The 27,699-nt window shown below is 43.3% G+C and overlaps 1 protein-coding gene across 1 annotated transcript in view; it reads right to left on the bottom strand.

Annotated features, from left to right (window-relative positions):
* LOC126299170 (dystrophin, isoforms A/C/F/G/H) overlaps positions 1–27,699 on the bottom strand; it is a 2,370,611-nt gene that overhangs the window by 1,118,010 nt on the left and 1,224,902 nt on the right. Inside the window, exon 51 of the mRNA XM_049990931.1 lies at positions 3,889–3,994. Within this exon, the coding sequence (XP_049846888.1) occupies positions 3,889–3,994 (106 nt within the window). The remainder of the gene's footprint in view (positions 1–3,888; positions 3,995–27,699) is intronic.

Here is a 27,699-nt window from a genome sequence, read left to right as displayed (position 1 = left end):
TCTTCTTTCCCGGTTTCCTCACAGTCCATGTTTCACTACCATACAATGCTTTGCTTCAAACGTACATTCTCAGAAATTTCTTCCTCAAATTAAGACCTATGCTAGTCAGCTTTTTATGTCCATCTTGCTCCGACTGTCATAAATTATTTTGCTACCTAGGTAGTAGAATTTCTTAACTTCGTTACTTCATGATTAACAATCGCGATGTTAAATTTCCTCCCTTCTCATTTCTGCTCTCTCTCATTACTTTCGTCTTTCTTCAAATGACTTAGTCCATATTGTGTACTCATTACACTGCTCATTCCATTCAACACAGGCTGTATTTCTTCTTCACATTTACTGAGGACAGCTATGTCATCAGCGAATCTTATCACTCTTGAACCTTCTTTTTACTTCCGTCATTGCTTCCTCGAAGTATAGATTGAACAGTAGGGACGAAATAATAAATCATTGTATTACACCCTTTTTAATCCGAGCACTTCGCTCTTTGTCTTCCACTCTAATTGTTCCCTCTTGGCGCTTGTACATATTGTATATTACCCGTATTTCCCTATAACTTACCCCTTTTTTTCTCTGAATGTAGAACATCTTGAACATTTTACACTCTCTAATGCTTTTCCAGATCGACAAATACTATGAGCATGTCTTGATTTTTCTTTAGTGCTGCTTCCATTATCAACCGCCACGTCAATATTGCCTCTTTGGTGCCTTTATCTTTTCGAAAGCCAAACTGATCGTTATCTAACACATCCTCAGTTTTCTTTTCCGCTTATTCTGCAAGAGCTGAAAAGTGTCAGAATTATCACACACTTGTCAACTCTTGCAGAATTCGGAATTGTGTAGATGACGTTTTTCCAAAAGTCGGATGATATACTGCCAGACTCAATACATTCTACACACCAACGTGATTAGTCGTTTGGTTGCCACTTCCCCCAATGATTTAAGAAATTCCGATGGAATGTTGTACGTTCCTTCTGTCTTTCTTGACTTTTAAGTCTTCCAAAGCTCTTTTAAATTCTACTTTAAATACTGGAACCCCCATCTCTTCTACATCGACTCCCGTTTTTCCTTCTATCACGTCATCAGACAAGTCTTCCCTCATAGAGGCTTTCAATGTATTCTTCCACGCATCCGCTCTCAACCTTTGTATTTAATGGTGCAATTCCCACTGCACTCTTAATGTTACCACCCTTGCTTCTAATTTCACCGAAGGTGGTTTTGACTTTTCTATATGCTGACTCAGACCTTCCGACAGTCAAAAAATGGTTCAAATGGCTCTGAGCACTATGCGACTTAACTTCTGGAACTTAGAACTAATTAAACCTAACTAACGTAAGGACATCACACACGTCCTTGCCCGAGGCAGGATTCGAACCTGCGACCGGAGCGGTCGCTCGACTCCAGACTGCAGCGCCCAGAACCGCACGGCCACTCAGGCCGGTTCCGACAGTCATGGTTTTTTTTTCGATTTATTCACATTTTTCATGCAATCATTTCGCCTTAGCTTCCCTGCACTTCCCATTTTTTCGTTTCTAAGTGATTTGTACTTCTGTGTTCCTGAATCTCCCTGAACATTTTTGTACTTCCTTCTTTCATCGATTAACTGACGTATTTCTTCTGTTACCCACGGTTTCTTCTCAGTTATCTTTTTTGTACCTACGTTTTCCTTTGCAACTTCCATGATTGCCCTTTATAGAGATGTCCATTCTTCTTCAGCTGAACTGCCCACTGAGTTATTCCTTATCACAATATCAATAACCGACGGAAATTCCTTCCGTAATACTTCCGTATCCCACTTCTTTTCGCACTGATTCCTCCAAATTAGCCTCCTAAACTTCACCACTACTAAATTGTGATCCGAGTCTATATCTGCTCCCTGGTACGTCTTACAATCCAGTATCTGATTTTGGAATTTCTGCCTGACCATGATGTTATGTAACTGAACTCTTCCCGTATCTGCTGGCCTTCTCCAAGTATACCTCCTCCTTTTATAATTATTGAACAGAGTACTCGCTATTAATAGCTAAAATTTACTGCAGAACTCAATCTTTCTCCTCTCTCATTCCTACTACTAAGCCCATATTCTCTAACAATTCTTTCTTCTCTCCTTTCCCTAGAACCACATTCCAACCCCCCATGACAATTAGAGTTTCATCTCCCTTTACGTACCGAATTACCCGTTCAGTATCCTCATATATTTTCTCTCTTTCTTCATCTTCGGAATGCGACGTCGGCATGTATACCTGAACTGTCGTGGTTTGTGTTAATTTGCTGTCGATTGTGACGAGAACAATGCTGTCAGTGGACTGTTCTCTGCTCTACCGTCCTATTCATACCTAATCCCACTTCCGTTATACGATTTTCTGCTGCTGTTGATACGCCCTATACTCAGCTGACCCGAAATCCTAGTCTTCTTTCGATTTCACTTCACTGACCCCTACTATGTATAGACTGAGCCTTGGCACTTCTATTTTTAAACTTTTAGTTTCCCTACCACTTTCAGACATCTGAAATTTCATCCCCAACTCGTAGAACTTTATCCTTCCGTTGATTGTTCGATCTTTCTTCTCAGGGTCACCTCCCCCTTGACAGTCCCCTCTCGGATATCCGAATATTGGACTTGTCCGGAATCTTTTGCCAATGGCGAGATTATCATGACACTTTTTCAATTAAAGGTCACCTGTCCTGTGGGTACACATCATGTGCCTTTAATGCAGTGGTTTCCATTTCCTTCCGCATCCTCATGCCGTTGATCACTGCCGATTATTCCGCCTTTAGTGGCAGTTTCCCACACAAGAGGCAACAGACTGCCGAGAACCTGTGCCCGCTCCTCTGCACATTTGGACAAGGCCGTTGGCTGACTGAGTGTGACTTCGCATGCCGGATGTCTTCGGCATTCATTGTTGACACTTTTTATTCAAAATTTAAGCAATGGTGGGTTTCGAACCCATGACCAAGGTCGTTTTGATTAGTACTGAAAGATGATCCCCCTTTTTTCCCCCGATCTCATTTTGTTCTTTCATGTTCGTTAGATTTGTCAGGGGGGAGGGGGGGGGCTAAGTCTCGTGAAACCTGTTGAAGTTCATCGTTGGTCCGTTCACTCAGTTTTTTATTACAGAGGACAGCTAACCGTCTGACCGAACACGCTGAGCTACCGTGCCGACATACCCCTAGATCATGGGGAGAAACATATGCAGAGAAAATAATAAAACTCTTACAGATAATAGACTACGAAAATAAAGCTAAATACCGTGCCAACATTCCAGTGCTGAACAATTCTAAAAGCTTAACTGTTTCTTACGTGAGGGCAACCCGGGATGCTACAGCAGTTAAACCGTACTTAACGTCACAGAGAAATTAGTTCCGATCTCGCTCCGCAAATGTAGCACCATCCACTATCTTTCAAAAGCTTATATTTCGTCAAGAATATCCCGTGTCTTCTAATATTTTTAAGTAGGCATGTATCGTCCCAACGCACAAAGAGCAATAAAATGAAGATCTTGTCTTAATGACATTTCGACAGAGTAGAGCAGAAACGCTATGTTGACATACAGTATTATGAGTACTTTAAAAAATGTAAAATTGCATTAGAAGGTGTAAATATATCAAATACATTGCAGCGTACTGCGCTTTAAAATATGCTGTACCTGTTCATCTGTGAGAGAAAATGGTAGCACTGTCCGAAACAAGCAAGATCAACTTACTGTATTGATGTACCTACATTAAGTAAGACGTGGATGACAATAAACATTTCCAACTTCAAAAATGTGTGAATGATACTTTGCGAAAAATGAAAGAATAGGAAGATTTTGAAGTTATTAAAAAGACATGAAGGAAGCAACGTGGCTATAGCCCTTCCCGCCATACACAATACACATTGCGACATACCTTTGCCGTGCAGCTGTTGACGGTTGGAATCGGCTTTGAGGTTTTCTGCCGTGTGAACCAGCTCGTCGAGCTGGGGCTTCTTCTGTTCCAGCTCACGCAGGACATTCTGCAAAAAACAAATACCAATAGAAGTAACACGTCATTCTTTTTAATGAAGTTTTTTGACAGTATTAACTATGATGATGATGATGATGGTGGTGGTGGTGGTGATAATACAGCGCAAACAATCGTATAGTTTCATAAAATTTCTTTTTTATGTCCGTCATGACCGGTTCTGAGTATCTATGCTAAGCTTCAGACAGCTATATTCATGTGTTATCTATACTATTATATAAGAGGACAAGTGGTTTGTAACGTCGTTACCAAAAATCTCGAAGGGTTCTTAACCGGTTTGCTTCAAATTTTTATACGACACTCTAATAAAGATTCAGACAGAAATAGGACATAAATTGTTTTAACATCATGTGTGTGTGTGTGTGTGTGTGTGTGTGTGTGTGTGTGTGTGTGTGTGTATTCCTAAGGGAGCAACCTGCCGAAGTCATCGGTACCTAGACTAATACATTACTTAAACTAACTTATGCTAAGAACACACACACACACCCATGCCAGAGGGAGGACTCGAACCTCCGGCGGGAGGAGCTGCGCAGTCCGTGACATGGTGCCCCCCAACCGCGCGGCCATTCCGCGCCGGCGTTTTAACAACAACGCACAGGTCATCTTTCAGTCCCGTCTCCGAGAAAGAAACTGCTGCGCTGTACTCTGTTCAGAAAATGTGCAATTTTGCATTCTTTCTCATAGTCAGTTTTAACATATCAGGATTTTCACACCACTAGAAAAATTGTTTCACCCATACGTATTCTTTAAAAACTGTATACGCAACTATCTACATCATGCTCCGCAAGCTACCTAATGGTGTGTGGCGGAGTGTACTTTCGGTACCACTATCTGATCCCTCCAACCTTGTTCCACTTGCGAATAGTGCGTGGGAAGAATTATTGTCGGTAAGCCTCTGTATTACATCTAATTTCTCTCAATACGCGAGATGTATGTAGGGGGCTGTAATATGTTGTACGACACTTCCTGAAAAGTACTGTCCCTAAATTTCAATAGTAAACCTCTTCGTGATGCACAACGCCTTTCTTGTAACGTCTGCCAGTGGAGTTTGTTTAGCATCTCCGTAACGCTCTCTCGCCAGATAAACGATCGCTCATCGTTAGATCTTCTCTATCTCCTCTATAAGTCCTATCTGATAGGGATCCTAGACAGATGAACAATACCCAAGAATCGGGCTAGCAAGCGCCTTATAAGACACTTCATTCGTGGATGAGTTACATTTCCTTAAGATTCTTCCGATGAATCTGATTCTGGTGTCTGCTGTTCCCACTATCTATTTTATATGGTCGTTCCACTTAAGGTCGCTCTGGATAGTTACGCCTAGGTATTTTAAGGGCAGACGCTGTCTCCAGCTGTTTGTCATCAGCAGTGTACCAGTACAGATAGCTGTACAGATGTAGACATCTTTTCCTATTCATGCGCAATATCTTCAGAGTCAACTGCCAGAGCCTGCACCATTCATCAATTCTCTGACTCATTATGGATTATATAAACTTACGTAAAGATACATCGTAGTTCTGTTTAAAGAGCAATGGCTGGAATTCGAACACCTTCTCTGGCCACCTGCGTCGCCCTCATTTCGACACTAATAAGCTGCTGCTCTCTCCTCTACAGACGAGAGTTCAGTTGCCCTTCCCCACAATATAACATAAAAAAATCCGAGCCATACTCATCAAAGTGCATTACAGAGCACTTGGCTAGGGACCATTCACCGTCTGTATTACGAAAATGATGCTACGAGAACAAAAATAACAACACTCACTACTAATGATTTTGCTACATTTAGACAATTCGATTATTTCTGACGACCTAGTTCTCGTCATTTACTTCTTCTTAGAGTTATACTGTCAGCATTACAATACTGGGAACTTAGCCGGCCTGAGTGGCCATGCTGTTCTAGGCACTACAGTCTGGAGCGGAGCGATCGCTACGGTCGCAGGTTCGAACCCTGCCTCCGGCATGGATGTGTGTGATGTCCTTAGGTTGGTTAGGTTTAATTAGTTCTAAGTACTAGGGGACTGATGACCTCAGACGTTAAGTCGCACAGTGCTCAGAGCCATTTTTTTTAATTTTTTGTTTTGTTTTGGGAACTTAAGTTTTGTGGAAGTTTACATAAAAGCAAAAGATTTAAGTCAGCCCTTCAAAATTACACTGAGATCAAAAAGATAATGAATTTTACAGTAATTTTTTCTACTTAGCTTCTGCGTCCAACGACTTTCGGTCTAGTTGAATCATCAGCAAGGGAATTTATTTTTGAATCTTCATTATTATCTACTGAAATAAAGAGTCTTTAAGATTTTTTGAATCGAAAATTAAATAGCGCAATCTATCTGCTGCCTCATATCAACTTATCTAGTTAACCAACATAAATTTCGCAGCTTCGGTTGAGCTGCCTTTGTAAAAGTCTCGTTTGCGATATCAGCGCGACTGAAACAGGCACCTAAGAACGTTGTCGCTTCCTATCGTACGAAATGACGCTCTAATTTCGTCTTCAGTTTATTTACACTGCAATATCATCTCCGGTAACAGCGTCCTCAGTGTACTCAAGTGTAAACAAAATAACTGTAAACAACATTAAGCAGAAACTATAATCTTACGTCACAGGCTAGGAGGCAGAGATACCCGTTTCCTTCGCAATGACATAGCAATGAAGAGCCATAGAGAGCCAGATGAAGTCTAAACATGAAGCTGCGATTCGAAATGTAAATTAGCAAATAAAATAAACTGTTGTAAGACAGTGGACGATTTTTTTTTCATTTAATGTTTCACTCATTTACTGTTTAGTTTAGCCAAACACAGATAAATATAAGTTTTCCTTATTTTTTAAAAACTATCTCAGTTTAAAACTATACATGAATAAAACGCTTTCTTTCTTACCCAAAGAAAACTGGAAGTGATACATTACAGGAAGCTGCGCAGGACTTGTCATATCCAACTGAGCAACATCTCGCTTTTGTTCCACGCTGTCAACCTCGAACGCATTTCCCTTGCTGGCCCGCAGCTGCGGCTCCCCAGTTTCTTTCTGGTGGCCGGTCCGGTCTAATGATTTGCCTAATGGAAGCCGTCACGCCGTCTCCAACGAGCGCCACCCATTGTTCGTAGGACACTCCGCTAATTGCGGCAAGCGGCCGTCCGTTTATTGCTGGGTTCTACGAAAATACAGCCGTTCTATCGAAACAAAGATACGTCCGCGGCACGAAAACAGGAACGAAACACCCAAGATAGCAGAGCCCTCATGAAAAAGCAATTTTAAGTGAATGTAACACCTTAATTACTTGGAGAAAAAGAATAAAATTGCCATCAGCTTCGGTTTGCCAATTCCTTCCCCACTATAGGTATCAACTTGGACCTATTTGATATCACACGAAGATTAACGTTATTATAGAGCTTTTGATGAGACGAATGGCCCTAACGAACTCCTTGGCAATACTTACAAATATTTGCGTTTTATTTATTCTACGATACTATCCATCACTAATGAGTTCGTCGTTGACGGCATATTAAATTCTAACGCTCCGTCGTCAAAGATACCCACCCGCTAACTACTTCGGAAATGACGTACATCACTCTTTACCTCACATACTGAGGTCGAAGAGTTGGTCATAACAGTTTCCCTTTTCCAGTCTCCGTAAGGATGCTACATTATGGCTGCTAGTTTCCGCAGCTTATTTTTAAGTAATGTGATTAGTCTAAACACATTGTACAGGGTGTTCATAAATGTTTATCGTGATTTCGAGATTAAATATTAATTATTTTACGATGGTAAGTATTTTTTTTTTTTTTTTTTTTTACGCTTCTAGGAGGGAACCCACGAAGTTTCTATACAGCTGTGTCTCATTCAACACTTTTGCCACTAGACGCACTATGTGAGCTGTCATAAAAATGGCTTCCCCACAGAAGAGAACTCAGTGTCTTGTGTAGCTAGCAGAAACCAAATCACCGATTACTGTGCAACGAAAGTTTATGTCCCATTATGGAAAGAAAGCAAAAAAATGGTTCAAATGGCTCTGAGCACTATGGGACTCAACTGCTGTGGTCATCAGTCCCCTAGAACTTGGAACTACTTAAACCTAACTAACCTAAGGACATCACACACATCCATGCCCGAGGCAGGATTCGAACCTGCGACCGTAGCAGTCGCAAGGTTCCGGACTGCGCGCCTAGAACCGCGAGACCACCGCGGCCGGCGGAAAGAAAGCACCTGATGTCAAGTCAATCAGAACATGGATGGAAATATTTTTAGCAACTGGGTCGGTTCAGAAACGTACAAGCAGCGCCAAATCAGGTGTTTCGGAGGAGACGGTGCAGGCAGTTCAAACCGCATTTGTGAGGTCACCACAGAAATCGATAAAACAAGCTTCGCGAGAGCTTCGAGTGGCAAAGAGCACAGTGGATAAGTTGGATCACAAACGTCTTAAACTGTATGCGTGCGAGGTCCAACTTGTTCAGGCGTTACAACCAGATGATCGACCAAAACAGGAATAATTTGCAATGGGTATGCTAAACCGTTTGGATAGGACAGTAATTTCTCGAAGTGTGTGTGCTTTTTCTATGAGGCTAAGTATCATGTTTGTGGCTCAGTTTACCGCCATAATGTCCGGATCTGGGTATCAGAAAATCCTCATGTCGTGCGTGAACACATTCGGGACAATCCGCAGGTTACTGTGTGGTGGGGATTAATGTGTAATCGAGTTATTGGCCCATTCTTCTTCCTTGACAGCAGTACAAATGGGTACGTTTACCTAGGTATGTTTGTGAGATACTCCGTTCCTCAGCTGCAGGATACGCAAGACACTACATCTCCCAGCAAAAGGGCGTTCTCTCTCATTGGGGGCTAGAAGTATGCAATTTTCTTCAGAAAACCTTCCCCATTAGCAGAGGCGACCCAATTCCACGGCCCTCGAAATCATCTGACATTACTTCCTTAGATTTCTTTCTTTGGGGCTATGTGTACAAAACAACAGTTCCTTACATTGTGATATTGCAACAACGCCTCAGAGATGCCTTTGACGCGTCGCAGAATGTGTGGCAAGAGATTGAAAACTTGCTTTTTATATTTTGTGTATTACCAGGGGTAAGCACGTTGAAGTGATTTAAATGTTGAAGAGTATTACCTGTATTAAATATTTATGTAAGGTTCAAAACTACTTATGTGATTTGAGGCAAAATCCTCATTTACAGTGGACCGTCCATTAGCGTCTCTTAGTGAAACATTCCTTACGACAGGTCTTAATGTATTTGTGTCACTGTCTATGCTTCACATTTGTTTACGCGCCTACTAACTCCCATTGCTGTTAGTACTCTACGTCGCTGCACGTGAAATCTCTTAACACAAACTTGACACACCGCTGGGAAGAGACTTGTCGCGCCAGAGGAATGTCCACTCCAAGAAAACCATCATGTACGGAAAATTTGCCCATAATCTGTCAAAATTCTGTAAAAGCAGATTTCAGGATTTTTTTTCTATGTTCAGCAGTTTATAAATTATTTTATTTTCACGGCTCACCTACTTTTCATAGCATGTGTCTTCTCCCGATCCTAGTTCTCCATTCGTCAGTTATTTTAGTTTGGGACGTAACATCTAATGACCTCACGGCTAAATTTCAGTTTGCTTTCTATTTCTTTACATGAAAACCTAATCAAACCACGTGAAGAAAACTCCTGTGGTAAATAAGTACAGCAAACATATGAAGCTAAGCAGCTTCCTCTTAAGCAACGAAACTCTCAAGAGATGAGCATTCGTTAACTGTTCCTCAGTTCAAATTGAAAATGGTTCAAATGGCTCTGAGCACTACGGGACTTAACATCTGAGGTCGCCAGTCCCCTTGAAATACAACTACTTAAACCTAAGGACATGACACACACACTGGACTCGCATTCGGGAGGACGACGGTTCAATCCCGCGTCCGGCCATCCTGATTTAGGTTTTCCGTGATTTCCCTAAATCACTCCAGGCAAATGCCGGGATGGTTCCTCTGAAAGGGCACGGCCGACTTCCTTCCCCATCCTTCCCTAATCCGATGAGACCGATGACCACGCTGTCTGGTCTCCTTCCCCAACCAACCAACCAACATGACACACATCCATACCCGATGCAGGATTCGAACCTGCAACCGTAGCACCAGCGCGGTTCCGGACTGAAGCGCCTAGAACCGCTCGGCCACAACGTCCGGTTCAGTTCAATTTGACATTTAACTTACGTTTCTGGTTAACATGAATCAACGTGACAAAAACACATCTTCCATTGATGCTAACCGCATAAATGTGCCATGCCGAAACATATCCTCATTGCACACAACATTTGAAATTCGTATCTTGCATACGTTCGCTTAGTGACAGACCACAAATTAACTGAAGAATCAGAAGGTCCTGTGCTGTCCTAATCTTCTGGACGTCGAACGAACTAACCAAAACGGCGTAACTGCTTAGTTAATTACTCTATAATAGAGGATACTTCTTTATAACCTACGTTTAAAAATCAAATTATATCGCTTTCATTAAAAAGTTACGCGATAAGTTTAACAGAGGTTCGGTAAAAAAGCACTGACCAGTATTTTTTTCAGGGCGAAAGCGTGAAAGCCAAACACTGCAGAGAGGGCACACTTTTACTAGCAGGCTGTGATCGACAAGGCGGAGTTTCTAGGCATCGTCAGCTCTTCGCTCAGGTAGTTGTGCATTCTTGTGCTAAGCAGTGTTTAGTCGTGGCAGCCAGCGACGTCGTACCAATACCACACATCGCCATTCTGGTGGGATGCACCCGCACAAACGACTTGACATCAATTTGCACAGTAATCCCCCCCCCCCCGCCCCCCACACACACACTAAATCTCAGCAATTAGTAACGTCCTGTAAGTTGGCTTGACTTAGGCAATCTGGTAAATCATTGTAACAATTACGCTTATACACACGTTTCCTGTACCAAAATTTCAATTTTCTTACGATTAACGACCATAAATACCACGTGGCTTTCCAGCTTGGTGTAAACTTTTCAGTCTAAGCAATTTTAAGGGTTGGTGCACGTATTTAGCCGTTTTGCTGAGCCAGTACCTTCGCGAAACCTGTACCACACGAGATGTGCTTGCAACATCTCCTATCCGCCCGGCGGATTGGTGTCGAGGTCCGGTGTGTCGGCCAGCCTGTGGATGGTTTTCAAGGCGAATGTTCATCTGTCTCGGCGAATGCGGGATGCTTCCTCATATTCCGCCTAATTTACACTATGTACGCGTACACCATAACCACTCTACCATACAATATTTGAGGTTACACTCTTCAGTCTGAATTGACGTTACGGACGAACCAGTCGCCATTTGAACATAAACAAATGGTAATTAGATAACTGCAAGGTCCATATAATTGAATAGTGCATATATCGAGAATGCGCGATGAATAAGGGTGTTTGCATTTTGAAATTTACGTATACGGTTGTAGTGAATGTGCAAGACTTGAGGACACGAGTGTGGACGGAGGGAGGAGCAGTTAGGAATTATAAAACCCGACAACTGCGACTAGGGCTCGCGCTCTGAGGTGTCGGTACAGACTTCATTACGTATTAAATAATAATAATAATAATAATAATTTCATGTAACTCAGTGGCTTGCTGCAAGTCTTACTGTTGGACGCCACTTCGGCGTCTTCCGTGTCTACACCTACCCCAATTGCCTACCCGGGGAAAAGATTACCTACAGTTTAACGTGGAATCCCAACTGCATGTTATTTCTGGGGGCTCTTAACATCGTTGACAGGTGAAAGACAGGTTAAAACAAAGACTGAAAAATCCATGGTCCGACCTAGATTCGATTCTGCAATGTCTCTGTTTCCAGGACGCCCTTTTCCACTTTTATGTTTAACCTTAAAAAAAAAAAAGAAATCAAAACCCACCCTACTTGGGACCGCCACTTTTACACCACAAAAGAAATATATTATTCCTCTGCAGACGTTGCCTCTAATTACTCTCAAAAACTGGCCCAAGGTGATAGGATCCAAGTTTCCAATTTTTTTCTTTTTTCATGATTCTGCCTGGCCCGATATGTATATATATGAGTCATCTACAGGTTTTGATGAAAGAGTTTGCGAGTATCAAAGTATGTTGTATATACGGCCGTATCTTGGATTGCACAGATTAATTTATTTACACCCCCGTGGGACCGTTCCTTGGTATGTCACACAAATTTCAGCTTGACGCACCTTTCAGTTGCTTTGAAAAATGGATCTTAACATTCCTACAAGTGTTCCATTATACCGATTAAGGTACGGAACCCAAAAAATATCGGATATTACATCGAAGCCACAGATATCACGGATATATTGTACTTCACAATTTCTTCATCCTAATAACAAGTCTACTTAAATTTTTATCTAATACCTGAAATGATAGCAATTATCTGAAACATACTGAAAATCCAAGAACAGTGAACAGAAACTGCAAAACGTAAACGGTTAAGAAACTACCCGGAACAATTCAGCAGCACTAAATACAAATCAAATTTAAGTATCTCACCAATTTTCGATTAATCAAACAAACTTAGCGAAGAGGAAACGTCTTCCAGCACGTCTAAATTCGACAGCGACTAGATGTTGGCCTGTCAGGACTACATTTAACGGTTCTGCGATACAGCTGCTCACGCCGGGTGAGATACCACTGCTGTCAGGCAAATATTGAATCTATGGGTTCAGGTCAGCTATAACTAACGCCATACAGGATCTCAACGGTCACACGCAACTAGCTCATGGGAGGACAGAGATGCTGTTCGTTCGCCCGTACAGGATTCCTCGCCCACATCACGTTACTCGAGTCAAAGTGCACCAAGGGCAGTGTGTCGTCGTCTGGAGGACTAGGGACTGTCAGAAAGGCGAACATTGTTGCAGCTTCCCTTGACACGGAGGAAAGGAGGGGCGCCCCGGCGTGTAACACTGGGCACATGAGTGACACCGTCTGTTCAAACGAGAGCAGTTTCTGTGTACAGCATCACGATGGACCTATTCGTGTCCGAAGGCTCTGAGGAAAACGAACGGTACAAGACGCGTAAAACTTCTGTTGCGATTTTCTCGGAACTGCCAGAGCAGTGCTCATTACTTATTACACATTAAGTTGTTTCAATGGCTTACAAAACGTGTAAAAAGTTTGAAGTAAATCTATGATACCAACGTCTTGGCCTCCCCTTCTTAGAATTTATCACACCTTCCGTATCTACGGTAGTTCAATGTACATGATTACGGTTTGCTTTCGTTGAAGTTTGTACATCTGGGATTTGTGAGCACAGTAAAACAACTTAAAACCAGGACGGAACGAGACTCACTAGTCGCAAGCTCACGGTTGAGAGGTTTGGTGTGGCGCACCCTGACAGCATAGCCGCGGAGGGGCAAATTCAAGGGCCTCTCGCAGCGCGCGTGTCGCTGACAGCTCCGCTGCCCTGTGAATACCGCCCGTGGTCCAAAGGACCTAACAGTGGAGCCACCATTACGTCACCCATGTCATAGTCCGTGTCCACAAAGGGATGGTACGTTATCATCAAAGCAAGTCATTTCAATACAGAATACACGTCTCCATGATTGCTCTGCAATTCACTCGTAAATGTTTAGCATAGGGTTCAGAGAACCACTCTCAGACTATTTCACGGCCGTTCCACTCTCGAATAGCATGTGGGATAAATGAACACTTAAATCTTTCGGTGCCAGATCTGATTTATCTTATTTTATTACTAATGTGGTTTCTCCCTGTGCAGGCGTGAGTCAATAAAATATTTTGGCATTCAGAGAAGAAAGGTCAAAAACGCCTTTGTTTTAGTAATTGTCTCACCAACTCTCTTATCACATCCTGACACGCCCTCTCCTATTTCGCGACAATAGAAATACGGATGCCCTTTCTTTTTATCCACTGGCTTTCGACCATACAGCTATCTCAATTGTAGAATGCCAATTATGACGATACGAACGTAAGGACAACAGAGCACTCAGTCCCCGAACGGAGAAAGATCTTCGACCTAGCCGGGAATAGAACCCGGGATCCTTAGGTTACATAGCTGCCCCGCAGCTACCGAAGCGAATAGGCCGCCTTTCATTGTACCACACCATGTCCTCTGACGATTCTCTTTGGTAAGCATCCCATACCACAAGGTAAAAAATAAATCATTTCTTCCTCATGAGACTGTGAAAAGAATTCTTGGAAGCATATCGAGGAGATATTAAAATCTATTACAGCTGAAAAAGCTATATGCCTGACGGCATTTTTTAAGATTGTCAGACCACCTACATACGACACCCACGTCTGTCACTTCCTACGTACTCTTTCACCTCTGCTGGCCAGACAAATAACAACACGTCGTATAGGCGCGGTGCGGGCAGAATAATGAAAACAGTCACTGTCGTTGTATATCGTATTGGTCTTAGTGTGATGTCACGTCAGAAAGGAAAGCCACTTAGTAGCTAGAGATTCGTAATAAACCTGAGGAGATTTACGTCAGAGATTCAAGTCTCCCTCCACTTTGGCCAACGGACTGAATTCCCTGTAGCACAAGCATCTGTTGCTTCCAAAATGACCGCTCGGGACTACAGATGAGCAAAACTGGTCTTTTGAGAGACTGGATCAGAACTGGTCACTCACTGGAATGAACTAGTTCTTTTTCATGACTCACCACCCACCATTCAGTCACAAAAATAAGTAAAAGGAAGGGGCATTGCCTTTTTAATTCAGGTAATTAAACCTGTATTTCTATCTGATTTGGTACCTTTTTCAAAGAACATATAAAGAGGGGCAATAATTTTGTGTTATGTTCCTAGTAATTTTTAGCAAACTTTCGTTTGCCTGGTTAGCTGCGTGGTCAGCGCAGAGGATTGCGTCCCGAAGGGGCCCAGGTTCGAATCCCAGCAAAGTTGAGCTTTTCTTTCCACTCACAGACTGGGTATTGCGTTGCGCTTACTTTCAGAAGCGGAGTATAACTGAAACTTAGTGATTCATTACCAGAGAAGTCACCAATTTACATTGACATATTTTACTTCTGTTGCACTCCTCGCAAGTAACATTACTGCCGCTGGCACAAGACTGCTGACCCACACACAGGCATACTGTTTCACGGAGATGCAAAAATGAGAAAAACAAGTCGTAGCCATGATTAGATCGCAAAGAATGACGGAAAACTATCAACTGTGAAATGGTTCGATAGCGGCGTTTTATTTGACTTCAACAGGATCTCGTGTTGAGCCAAACAAATACTGCACTCGCTGGCTAAAAAATAAAAACAAGTACAGCGAAGTTCACCGTCTATGTGCAGTAAAGGCATACAGCATCTACAAGGGAGGTGTGGACCTGTTAGGATGGTGTGAAGTGCTGCTGCATGGTTCGAGTATATGGAGACTGCAACGCAAAATGGTATTGCAAAGAAACACACTATGTTATACTATCAGATCATGCTTGATACTGCCGAAAACGTAATATATTTTCACCAAAGGTCAAGTTTACAAATGGAATATATGTGGCTAGACTCCAAAGACGAAGATTTTTTTCCGAAACAAGAAGAAGATCAAAATGCTCCACTATAATCAATAAACCAAGCAAGCATGTTTCATTTTACCGAACTGGTGAACCATATTCACAAGTACAGGTCAAAATGCCGAGCATAAGGCTGCAGAGACCTCCGTCTGTACGATGTGAGCAGTACACAAGTGTTACTTCCCTTCACTAACGACAGGAACTGTTAAGACATTCAACAAAAACTAAAATTAAATTAGGGCAAGTAATGCTAACTCTAATACCTGTTGTACTATAAAAAAAAGTGACAACACTCTGAAAAAAATGTTGGAATGTTTTGAATTGTTTACTTACTACTGTTGAAAGTTTTGACCCTTGTGGAAATCTACACAAATACGAGGAGTATCTGTTATGTTAATCACCCTTTCTTTTAACAAAGCAACAAAGCAACATGAAACTCGAGAATTGTACTCGTTGAGTCCCAGGTTTCATGAATGATACCACCTACACAAAAATCACTACGGTTTAAAATTTTTTGAGGGTAATTCATTATTAACACAAAGCAATTAACACAAACGCAGTCCACTTGCACTTTAAATATACACTACTGGCCATTAACATTGCTACACCACGAAGATGACGTGCTACAGTGTACGAAATTTAACCGAAAGGAAGATGATGCTGTGATATGCAAATGATTAGCTTTTCAGAGCATTCACACAAGCTTGGCGCCGGTGGCGACACCTACAACGTGCTGAAATGAGGAAAGTTTCCAACCGATTTCTCATACACAAACAGCAGTTGACCGGCACTGCCTGGTGAAACGTTGTTGTGATGCCTCGTGTAAGGAAGAGAAATGCGTAGCATCACGTTTCCGACTTTGATAAAGGTTGGATTGTAGCCTGTCGAGATTGCGGTTTATCGTATCGAGACATTGCTGCTCGCGTTGGTCGAGATCCAATGACTGTTAGCATAATATGTAATCGGTGGGTTCAGGAGGGTAATACGGAACGCCGTGCTGGATCCCAACGGCCTCGTATCACTAGCAGTCTAGATGACAGGCATCTTCTCCGCATGTCTGTAACGGATCGTGCAGCCACGTCTCGATCCCTGAGTCAACAGATCGGGACGTTTGCAAGACGACAACCATATGCACGAACAGTTCGATGACGTTTGCAGCAGCATGGACTATCAGCTAGGAGATCATGGCTGCGGTTACCCTTGACGCTGCGTCACAGACAGGAGCGCCTGCGATGGTGTACTCAACGACGATCCTGGGTGCACGAATGGCAAAACGTCATTTTCTCGGATGAATCCAGGTTCTGTTTACAGCATCATGATGATCGCATCCGTGTTTGGCAACATCGCGGTGAATGCACATTGGAAGCGTGTATTCGTCATCGCCATACTGGCGTATCAACCGGAGTGATGGTATGGGGTGCCACTGGTTACACGTCTCGGTCACCTCTTGTTCGCATTTAGGGCATTTTCAACAGTGGACGTTACATTTCAAATGTGTTACGACCCGTAGCTCTACCCTTCATTCGATCCCTGCGAAACCCTACATTTCAGTAGAATAATGCACGACCGCATGTTGCAGTTCCTGTACGGGCCTTTCTGGATACAGAAAATATTCGACTGCTGCCCTGGCCAGCACATTCTCCAGATCTCTCACCAACTGAAAACGTCTGGTCAATGGTGGCCGAGCCACTGGCTCGCCACAATACGCCAGCCACTACTCTTGATGAACTGTGATATCGTGTTGAAGCTGCATGGGCAGTTGTACCTGCACACGCCATCCAAGCTGTGACTCAATGCCCAGGTGCATCAAGGCCGTTATTACGGCTTGAGTTGGTTGTTCTGGGTACTAATTTCTTAGGATCTATGCACCCAAATTGCGTGAAAATGTAATCACATGTCAGTTCTCGTATAATATATTTGTGCAATGAATACCCGTTTATCATCTGCATTTCTTCTTTGTGTATGTTTAATACTAAGGAGGCAGAAATATATCATGGTCGTCAGCTTCCTCATCCACTGCTCCTTATTAGTCACCGTGAAGGTTTATGAAGTCATATATTATTATTTTGTTGTTGTTGTTGTCCACTGTATTAAATAATTGTTAAACTAATGTAATGAGGTGCTCACTGACTGTGTGATGGCATTAATATGGCACCAATGTGAGAAAATAAAAATAAAAACTATTCGTGTAGTAAGTAAGTTGATTTTGTTGATTGTGGGTCCTCAGTGACTGTGAATTTTCTAAATGATGAGATGGCTGAATTTGTAACTTTAATTAGTCTTACTGATGTTTCGCCTTCAACTAAAAGAAGTTCCGCTGGCACATAAGTTTGCGAAAATTACTCAGCAATGCAACGCAGTTTAATTTCAGCCTATGCAGTAATGTGGTTTAAAGCATAAACACCATGATATGTCACTATCACGGCTATCTATTGAACAAACGTTTTGGTCCTTGATTACTCGGCTGAATAGGCATAGTTTCTCAAAATTTGATGTTTTGCAAGTTTCACAGACTTGGGTCTTTACGGAACGTGTTTCGATGTTGTAAAATGGCCAAACAGCCGAAACTGCATAAACACGAGTAAGGATTAAAAATTTAGCCAATTCTGGTAGAATCTTGTTACTCAGATAAGTTGAACTGCTTAGCAAAACCTCCAGAACTGTGAAACAGTTTGAGCAAGGAGCATATGGCGGCGGCGCAGGGAAGGACACGACTGCACGCTGGCCACTACACCGCCGCCACGGCACTTGACTCGAGTAGAAGCAAATGCGGGGAGCAACAGGTACCCAACGCCACCAGTTCACCATACCCCTACGCTCTGCCGCTGCTGCATAACCCTCATTCCTCGCAACTGCCTTCATCCACAAAATATTCCAATTCTTATTAGATCATTACTAGACAAGACTCTGTAAGCCTAAAACTTTTTTTACGGGCTAGTAAACGCACAAACCCTTAAGAAGACCTACATGATTATTTTCAGTGTCAGAGTCACTAAACAGTATTCATATCGATAGACATACGGTGCAGACCTTATATATATATCAGGATATCGGTCCGGTCAAAATATATATCGGTCACAATTCTGAAACATCAACTTCTGAGAAACATGTTCCAGGCGCATTCCTCGACAACATTTGTAAGTGACTGAGGTTTCACATGGAAGTTTGTATCTGTTATCTCCTCCGTAGTGTAGGAAAATAGTGTTTCACATCCACATATGGCAATTCAGGTTGTCTCGTTCTTCGTCGTCTCTTGGTACAGGCCTGATCTCATAAAACACAGATCACGAAATCGGGCCGCACGTCGCCCATGAATGTTTGAAAATATGCCTTTACTGTGTATGTCATTGTGTAAGGCCCCAGCGAACACGCAGAAATGACGTAAACATCGACTCGACGAATGTCTGAAGTAGTGCTGGAGGAAACTGAGACCATGAATCTTGCAAGGTTGCCCATAAATCCGTAAGAGTACGAGGGGATGGAGAGCTTTTCTCAACAGCACGTTGCATGGCATCCCAGATATGCTCAATAATGTTCATGTTTGGAGCCAAAGGAAGTGTTTAAACTCAGAAGAGTGTTCTTGAAGCTACTCTGCAGCAATTCTGGACGTGTGGGGTGTCGCATTGTCCTGCTGGAATTGCCCAAGTCCGTCGGAACGCACAATGGACATCAACGGATGCAGGTGATCAGACAGGATGCTTAAGTACGTGTCATCTGTCAGAGTCGTGTCCAGACGTATCAGTGGTCCCGTATCATTCCAACCGCACACGCACCACGTTATTCCAGAACCTCCACCAGCTTGAACAATCCCCTGCTGACATCCAGTATTCATGGATTCATGAGGTTGTGTCCATACCGATACACGTCCATCCGCTCTACACAATTTGAAACGAGACTCGTCTGACCAGGCAACATGTTTCCAGCCATCAACAGCAAAAAATCGGAGTTGACGGGCGCAGGCGAGGCGTAAAGCTTTGTGTCGTGCAGTCATCAACAGTACAGAAGTGGGCCTCAGCTCTGAAAGCTCATTTCGATGATGTTCCGTTGAATGGTTCGCACGCTGACACTCGTTGATGGCCCAGCACTGAAATATGCAGCAGTTTTCGGAAGAGTTGCACTTCTGTCACGCTGAATAGTTCTCTTCAGTCGTCGTTGGTTCTGTTCTTGCAGGATCTTTTTTTCGGCCACAGCGATGTCGGAGATTTGATGTTTTACCGGATTCCTGATATTCACGGTACACTCGTGAAATGGTCGTACGGGAAAATCCCTACTTCATCGCTACCTCGGAGATACTGTGTCCCATCGCTCGTGCGCCGACTATAATACCACTTTCAAACTCACTTTAATCTTGACAATCTGCCATTGTAGCAGCAGTAAACGATCTAACAACTGCACCAGACACTTGTTGTCTTATGTAAGTGTTGCCGACCGCAGCGCTCTATTCTGCCTGTTTACCTATCTCTCTATCTGAATACGCATCCCTATACCAGTTCCTTTGGCGCTTCAATGTAGACTAAAACAATACAAATGGTTAAAGATGCTACCTGAAGCATAAAAATCTGAAATTAATTGGAGCAAGTACATATAATATTAATTCAGTATGCATCCATAAACATGGCTGAGATGTGAAAGCTGATAAGACAGCTGTATGGCCTATTCAGGATTACTTTCGCGTGTATGATATTTGGCTGGATTTCAGGTGAAATCCAAATACCATACACGCAAAAGTAATCCTGAATGACTGATTTATTTTATTTTAATGTTATAAATAATTTCCTTTGACTACTCTGACTGAAAGATAAATCTCTTACAAAAATAAAAATTTTAGCTACAAATGTGACACTCCATGTTTACCGATTTCCGTAACGATATTATTACCCCACTGAAACTTTCTAAGGCCCAGCCCATTACCATCACTTTGAAAACATAAAGAACCACGAAACGCTTGTGTGACGATCTTGTAACAGTCTGTATGAATTCGAGAACTGAAGTGGCATCTCAAATTTTACGTCTCGTTTGTGAAGAGGACACTGGAGGCGGACATTTACCTCACATATATAAGTATCGTGGCCCTGTTTCAGGAACCATTCCAGTATTTCCTAAAAGCAATTTAGCTAACTCCATTGCAACAAATAGCTAGATATTTCTACTGATTTCGAGAAGCACCTGAATCATCTTTTTTATGCTCTTCAAACAGTTTTTATCAAAATGCTCTGAAGACCAAGTAGGTATAATTTTATGTAACAACTTATATACGTAAATGTGCAGCTTCTGTCCTGCAGGAGCCAATATATAACTTAACACAATGTGTGATCGAAGATCTTTCCTTGCTCACGCTTGCTTCATAATACGCAGTAAGGAAATGTGGTTCTGCCTTGAGCAAACATATTTTTTCTTATTTTACTATTCATAAATGTTTCGGAGAAGTTTGCCCAACATCAGTGGTTTTTCTTTATTATCTAATTATTACATATTGGCGTTCACAAGTCTTTGGTGTTTGCAGCGCAGCTGCAATTATAGCCTTCCAATATATAGTTTTCTTTTTATCTCGCATTTTCGTGGTTATACAGGGTGTTTGAGTGGAGCTTCCTAACAAACACTGTTTCACTGTTTGTGCGATGTTCATTTGTTCAGAACACAGTGGAAAAAATGCGTATTAAGAAGCTCCAGTGAAACACCCTGCAAAACCACGAAAACGCAGATCTACAAAAAATGAATTTCGGGAAGGCAATAGTTGCAGCTGTTCTCAAAATACAAGGCAGACTTCTGAACACCAATAAATAATAATAAAATAATAAAGAAAACCCACTGAAGATGGGGAAACTTCTCCAAAACATATTCGGATACCAAAATGCGCAAAATTGTGTTTTCTCAAGGCAGGACCACATTATTACATATTAATCACCGTGTTTGATCGATACATTCGATCGAGTCACTGGAGAGCGCTACCGCTCTGAGTTCTTTGTATCTGAGGGACAATGGACTGCAGGCCACCCCTCCGATGGCGCCTCAAAACGGCCGCACATGTTACTGCATGACTGCGAGTGCAAGTTTGCGCAAGAATGCAGAGATTACTTGCGGCTCCACACGGTTCAATAATGCAATGTGTTTAACAGAAAATATCGAGCTCAGACGACGATGCACTGGCTCTGGAAGCCGTTTAGCTTGTGTTACGAAAAAAATAAAAAACAAAAGAGCAAAGGTAACATGTGGAGTAAAGAGTGGCTAAAGAAATGAAAATATTCTTCCCATATTAAATATTCGCAGTAGACACGCTATGGAACCTATCTCACATTATTGCTGTTTTTCTTCTCTTTTTCTCCAAGTAGTATTCTTCGACTTGTCCTACACTACACCAAAAACTTTGTACAAAATATAATTTAACGGGACCACATAAAAATTAAATCATATAAAAATCACTGAAGAATGGTTGCACAAGCATCCCCATTGTTGGTACACACGATAAACAATGGACACGCTTGAACGGTTGCACAGGCTTGCATAATCGAAATTCGATCAAGCATCAACAGACCTGATGCTTGTACAAATTTATCCTACACACGCTCAATCACGATTATGCAAGCACTCCTGCGCTTGAGTGCTTGTCAAGCATGTAGTTACGTGTGTGGCGGCTTTAATGGTACACTCGCTCCAGAGGGGGTTATTACAGCAGTGAATAGACTCTCGGAAGGTCGGCTGTCCTAAGTGCCTGGCCTGCGTGTTATGTACGCTAAATGGAGAGTATGTATATTTTAATTTGTGAATATTAACTTTATATGAATAATAAGTGGTTCTCTAACAGCCGTCATCACTTATTATAATCCAAATGGATCTGAACCATTACACAATCCTATTAGTTTATATATCCACCTCCGGACACAAACCCACTGCTCGACAACTAAAGTGAAGCATACAGAAGGGGAGGAGGAAACGAAATGAGACTTCAGATGTTGAGAGAGGTAAGTGATGTTTGCCCGTCATTACACAATGGAGTCAAACGTATAAAGAACCTGCCACTTATCAGAATAACTTTTCATCCCCTCGTAGCTTGAATGCTAGCACAGATTCGGTTGGGAATTCTGTAGTATTCTCTTCCGAGGCATGCTGGTCCAAAAGTGTTGCAACTGGTACTCGATATCGTGGATACTGGCACTGGGAGTGAGTTGACATCCAAACTGGTCTCTCACACGCTCTATCGACGACAGGTCTGCGGAGCCTGCTGGCTACGGGAGTATCGTCACATCACGCAAACAGTTCTTAGAGACACACGCCATGAGTGGACGAGCGTTGTCCTGTTGAAATATGGTACCACGATACTGTTGTAGCAGATTTAATACATGAGAATGCAGGCTGTCCGTGTTGCACTGTTGTGCCGTCCAAACAGTAGCATCTGTGAGCTGAAGTTATACTCGATGCCTTCCCACACCATAAAGTCACCGAGCCTCTCCAGAACACTCGAAGAATGGGACCTCGCACCAGGTCGCCGCCACACTCGGCGATGGTCGTAGGATTAGTGCCAACCGCGATTCAGCGCAGAACGCCATTCATCAGCAGCCCATGCTTCCCGGTCAAGGCACTACTCAAACTCACCCGTTTGTGCTGTGGTGTTAACGGCAGCCTACGTAATTCCCTAGTCCCGATGCTTCTAGTCTCCGACCAGTGCTGCAAGATGACCCAAGATGATGCAGAGTTCTCAGATAGCAGGCACAGTTGTGAAGGGCTTACGACGTGCTTGCTGCAAAATAGGGTGATCCTCTTTTGTGGCGGCGAGACGTGGTCGGTCGGAAATTTCACGAAAAGAGTGTCTACCAGGAACTGGTAGCTGTCTCATACGAGTACGCAGCATCTGCTTGTCCTTCAGAGTCCTCACTATACACCTGACGATGTTCACGCTCCTTATACACCCTACCGGGCCTGGTAACAGCACTAACGCACTCCGAAGGCCTTTCTAGTTGTCACAGAGAATTGCAATTTTATATATCCGCCGATGGTGTGTGCATGTACGAATTTATATTGCATCCGACCATGTTTCCTGGGTGCTTCAAGTGTTTTATCAGGCAGTGAATGTACCGCTCCTTTCATTTTCTGGTTGAAGGAGCCACGCCGGCCGCGGTGGTCTAGCGGTTCTAGGCGCTCAGTCCGCAACCGCGCGACTGCTACGGTCGCAGGTTCGAATCCTGACTCGGGCATGGATGTGTGTGATGTCCTTAGGTTAGTTAGGTTTAAGTAGTTCTAAGTTCTAGGGGACTGATGACCACAGATGTTAAGTCCCATAGTGCTCAGAGCCATTTGAACCATTTTTTTGAAGGAGACACATTAATTTATTGTGACTAACAGTTTTATTTGCAGTCAATAGCCAAACGCGATAAAAAAGCTTCCAGTGCTAACCAGTGTTGCACTAGCAGAACAGCCTGCGTATCATCTGTGAAAGAAGATACCCCGAATGTAGCCTACAGTGTGCCTTCCGATGACTCACATTTCGTTTACCCCTTCCTATATTAGCCAGTCGATTAAAACAGTAATAATTATCACAGTTACAACACCTTATTACCCCTCTTTCATATAATCGACACAGAAGCGGGAAATACAATATTTCATGCCACAGATCAACATCTACCCTCCTTCACAGAGCAGACAAGCCTCCGAAACTCACGTTTTGTGAAGAGTTGTGGCCATCCAACCATTCAGCGCCTAGTGGTAGTTTCAATGTCCTATTTCCTTCCATAGATGCTCACGATAGTACCACTGAACATTCGACCAGCTTCGCCGTTTTCGAGATGCTCGTTCACAGGCTCTGCGTAATAATAATCTCCACTTTGTCAGAGTCGCTAATCTCAAAGAATTTCCCCATTTGTTGCCAACATCTTCGCTAGAGTGATCCCTCAGCCGTGTCTGCTCCGCTGACATACTTTTGTTAACGCGTCACGTGCCCGCAACGTCATCAGGAGGCAACCAATGTCACGGAAGGCAATGACCATAGTGTTTTGGCTCGTCAGTGGGAGTTCGTGTGTTTGGATGCTCTGTGGTGGTTGGCTATAATTTTTTTTTATTGTGACTAACAGTTTTATTTGCAGTCAACAGCCAAACGTGATAAAAAAGCTTCCAGTGCTAACCACTGTTGCACTAGCAGAACAGCCAGCGTATCATCTGTGAAAGAAGATATCCCGAATGTAGCCTACAGTGTGCCTTCCGATGACTCACATTTCGTTTACCCCTTCCTATATTAGCCAGTCGATTAAAACAGTAATAATTATCACAGTTACAACACCTTATTACCCCTCTTTCATATAATCGACACAGAAGCGGGAAATACAATATTTCATACGTTTGTGCTAGTTGTTTGGAAAAGGTACAATACTGTGATGATGAGAGAGGAATTTCGACGAGGAAATCCTCACTGTAGGTGTATCACCTTTATAGTAAATCTGATACTAGTGCTCTATACTCTGTTCATTATAAGAATAAAGCTGATGTAAACGTTACGCCAAATATTCTTCCGCGTTTGCATGAATCTCAAAAAAATGGTTTAAATGGCTCTGAGAACTATGGGACTTAACATCTATGGTCATCAGTCCCCTAGAACTTAGAACTACTTTAACCGAAATAACCTAAGGACACCACACACATCCATGCCCGAGGCAGGATTCGAACCTGCGACCGTAGCGGTCACGTGGTTCCAGACTGAAGCGCCTAGAACCGCTCGGTCACACCGGCCGGCGCTTGAATCTCATTGGATTTCGTTTCACTAGGAGCGGAAGCCAAGTTGTGACCAGTACTGTCAAGATGTTCTGATCTCCATCCAGTAATATTCTGTTTGCGTTAGCGCTGCAGCCACAGCCCCGCATGTGTTATGTTTAAGACAACTGCTGCGAATAGTAACAGTTCGTCTTTATTTAAGCCAACATAGGGGAGACCCCTCCTTTCGTCGTGGCCACTACAGTCAAGTATAATCACAAGGATAAGTTTTATGCTGCGTTACGTTCTCGATGGCCAAGCCAGTTGAGAAGTCCACATTAGCAAGCTAACATAACCTGTAACTCAAACTTAATTTCTCCTTAGAAATTGAAAAATGAGGAAATACATATATGTCCTCCTGGCAGTGGATATCTGTGCTGTGGCTGAAAGGCAAAAGTAGATTCAGGTACTATGCTTGCAAAATTCACTACAAAAAAATTGCCTGGAAAGAATGATGGCTACTTCACTTGCAATAACATAGTCAATCACCACGAAGCTGTCAAGCACATGAACTTCTACACTGGTCAGCCAGAACCGACCTACTATCGCTATAAACCCGTCCAGGCGATAGCAGCGTCGCCCGGCGAGGGATGACTCTTAGATACAAGAACCGTGCGCGCAGTACTAGTGAGCGGGTCGTCCGTGTGCAGAACGGGCAAGGCGCAATCTAACAGAGTTTAGACTGTGGTGGCACGAGCATTTCAAAAACTGCACGACTTGTCGGGTGTTCGAGGAGTGCCGAGGTGAGTGTCTTCAACACTCATGTCCAGACGTCACGGGGTTAGGCGGTCAGCCCCCATTGAAGCTGTCGGACGTCGTAGACTGGGCAGACTGGTGAAACAAGACATGTGGCGAAATTAACAGCAGACATTAATGCTGGGCAGAGTACAAGTGTGTCTGAACGTATAGTGCACCGAACACTTCTAATGATGGGCCAGCGCGGCCGACGACCCATACATGTACCGAATGTTAACAACGCGACATCGGCAACTACGACTGAAATGGGTGCGTGACCATCGACACTGGTGCAGTTGCACAACGTTGCATAGTTTGATGAATCCCGATGGGATGGCGCGAATCCGTCGTCTTACAAGGGAACAGCTCCTTGACACCTGTTCTGCGGGGCGGAGACAAGCTGGCGGTGGCTCCATTATGGTCTAGGGAATATTCACATGGTCATCTATGGGTCCAGTGGAGCTCGTGCAAGGCGCCATGACGGCCAAGGAATATAGTGCACTGGTTGCACAACACCTACACCCCTTCGTCATGATCATGTTTCCCGACGGCAGTGGCATTTTTCAACAAGATAATGCGCCATTTCACAAGGCCAAGGGGTGTAAAGGAGTGGTTTGAGGAACACAGTGACGAATTCCACTTGATGTGCTCGCCAGATCTGACACCGAACAAACACATCTGGGATGTGACTTAACGAGGCGTCAGAGCTGATCGCTCCCCTCCTCGGAATGTATGGGAATTAGGTGTCTTGTGTGTGCAGATGTGGTGCCAACTTCCTGCAGCGATGTACCAAGGCCCCACTGCTTCCATGCCACGACGCGTCACTGCTGTGCCGCCTATTACGTAGGTGGTCATAACGTTCTGGATGATCAGGCATGTAGGAATAACATTGGAGAAAATGGTTCAAATGGCTCTGAGCACTATGGGACTTAACGTCTGAGGTCATCAGTCCCATAGTACTTAGAACTACTTAAACCTAACTAACCTAAGGACATCAGACACATCCGTGCCCGAAGCAGAATTCGAACATGCGACCGTAGCGGTCGCGCGGTTTCAGACTGTAGCGCCTAGAAAGGCTGACAACATTGTAGAGCTCAACTCGTTTATATGAAGTGAGAAGGTAAATCGTACCCATCAAAATCGCTGTAAATACATGTGACAGGAAAGAACGTCATTTTTACGAGAGTAACGGTCTGTAAACATTTTGCATGAGGTATTTCATGACGACAGACCTCAGTTACTTTCACAGCAGGGTGCAGCGCCAAGTTACGGAAGACGAACGTAGTTAGTGCCAGAGACAAACTACAGATCCAAAGAGATCCAGTTTGTAAACAATTTGCCGTTGGTAAACAAACCGCTCACGGCTCACTCAGCTCATCGCCAGCTGGTGGCTGACAGTGTTATACGCAAAATTCAGTGTTTTCGGTACAATATTCATTTAAAAAGCATAAGACTACACCTGTAGTGTGTTTTACTCCTCCTTAGGTGAAAAATTCATTGCTTTTGGTACAATATATATTGAAATCACCATACAATTGACATGAAAATTCGATGATTTGATGTACGTATGCCGGCTGTCCTAATCAGAAATTCTGTGTAGGCGTCTGATGTTATATGGGCGGCGTAAGGCACAATAGCCGTGCTGCATGTTGGGAGACAGGTGGGGGATGCGGGCCGGACCTGCAGAGAGAAGCCACATCAGCTATCAGCGGCCGAGTGTCTGCAGCGGGACGTGCCGGCAC

Source organism: Schistocerca gregaria, chromosome X (genome assembly GCF_023897955.1).
Source record: "Schistocerca gregaria isolate iqSchGreg1 chromosome X, iqSchGreg1.2, whole genome shotgun sequence".
Classification (NCBI taxonomy): Eukaryota; Metazoa; Arthropoda; class Insecta; order Orthoptera; family Acrididae; genus Schistocerca; species Schistocerca gregaria.
The sequence above is the reverse complement of the archived record's forward strand: the minus strand, read 5'-3'. Positions and strand labels throughout refer to the sequence as shown.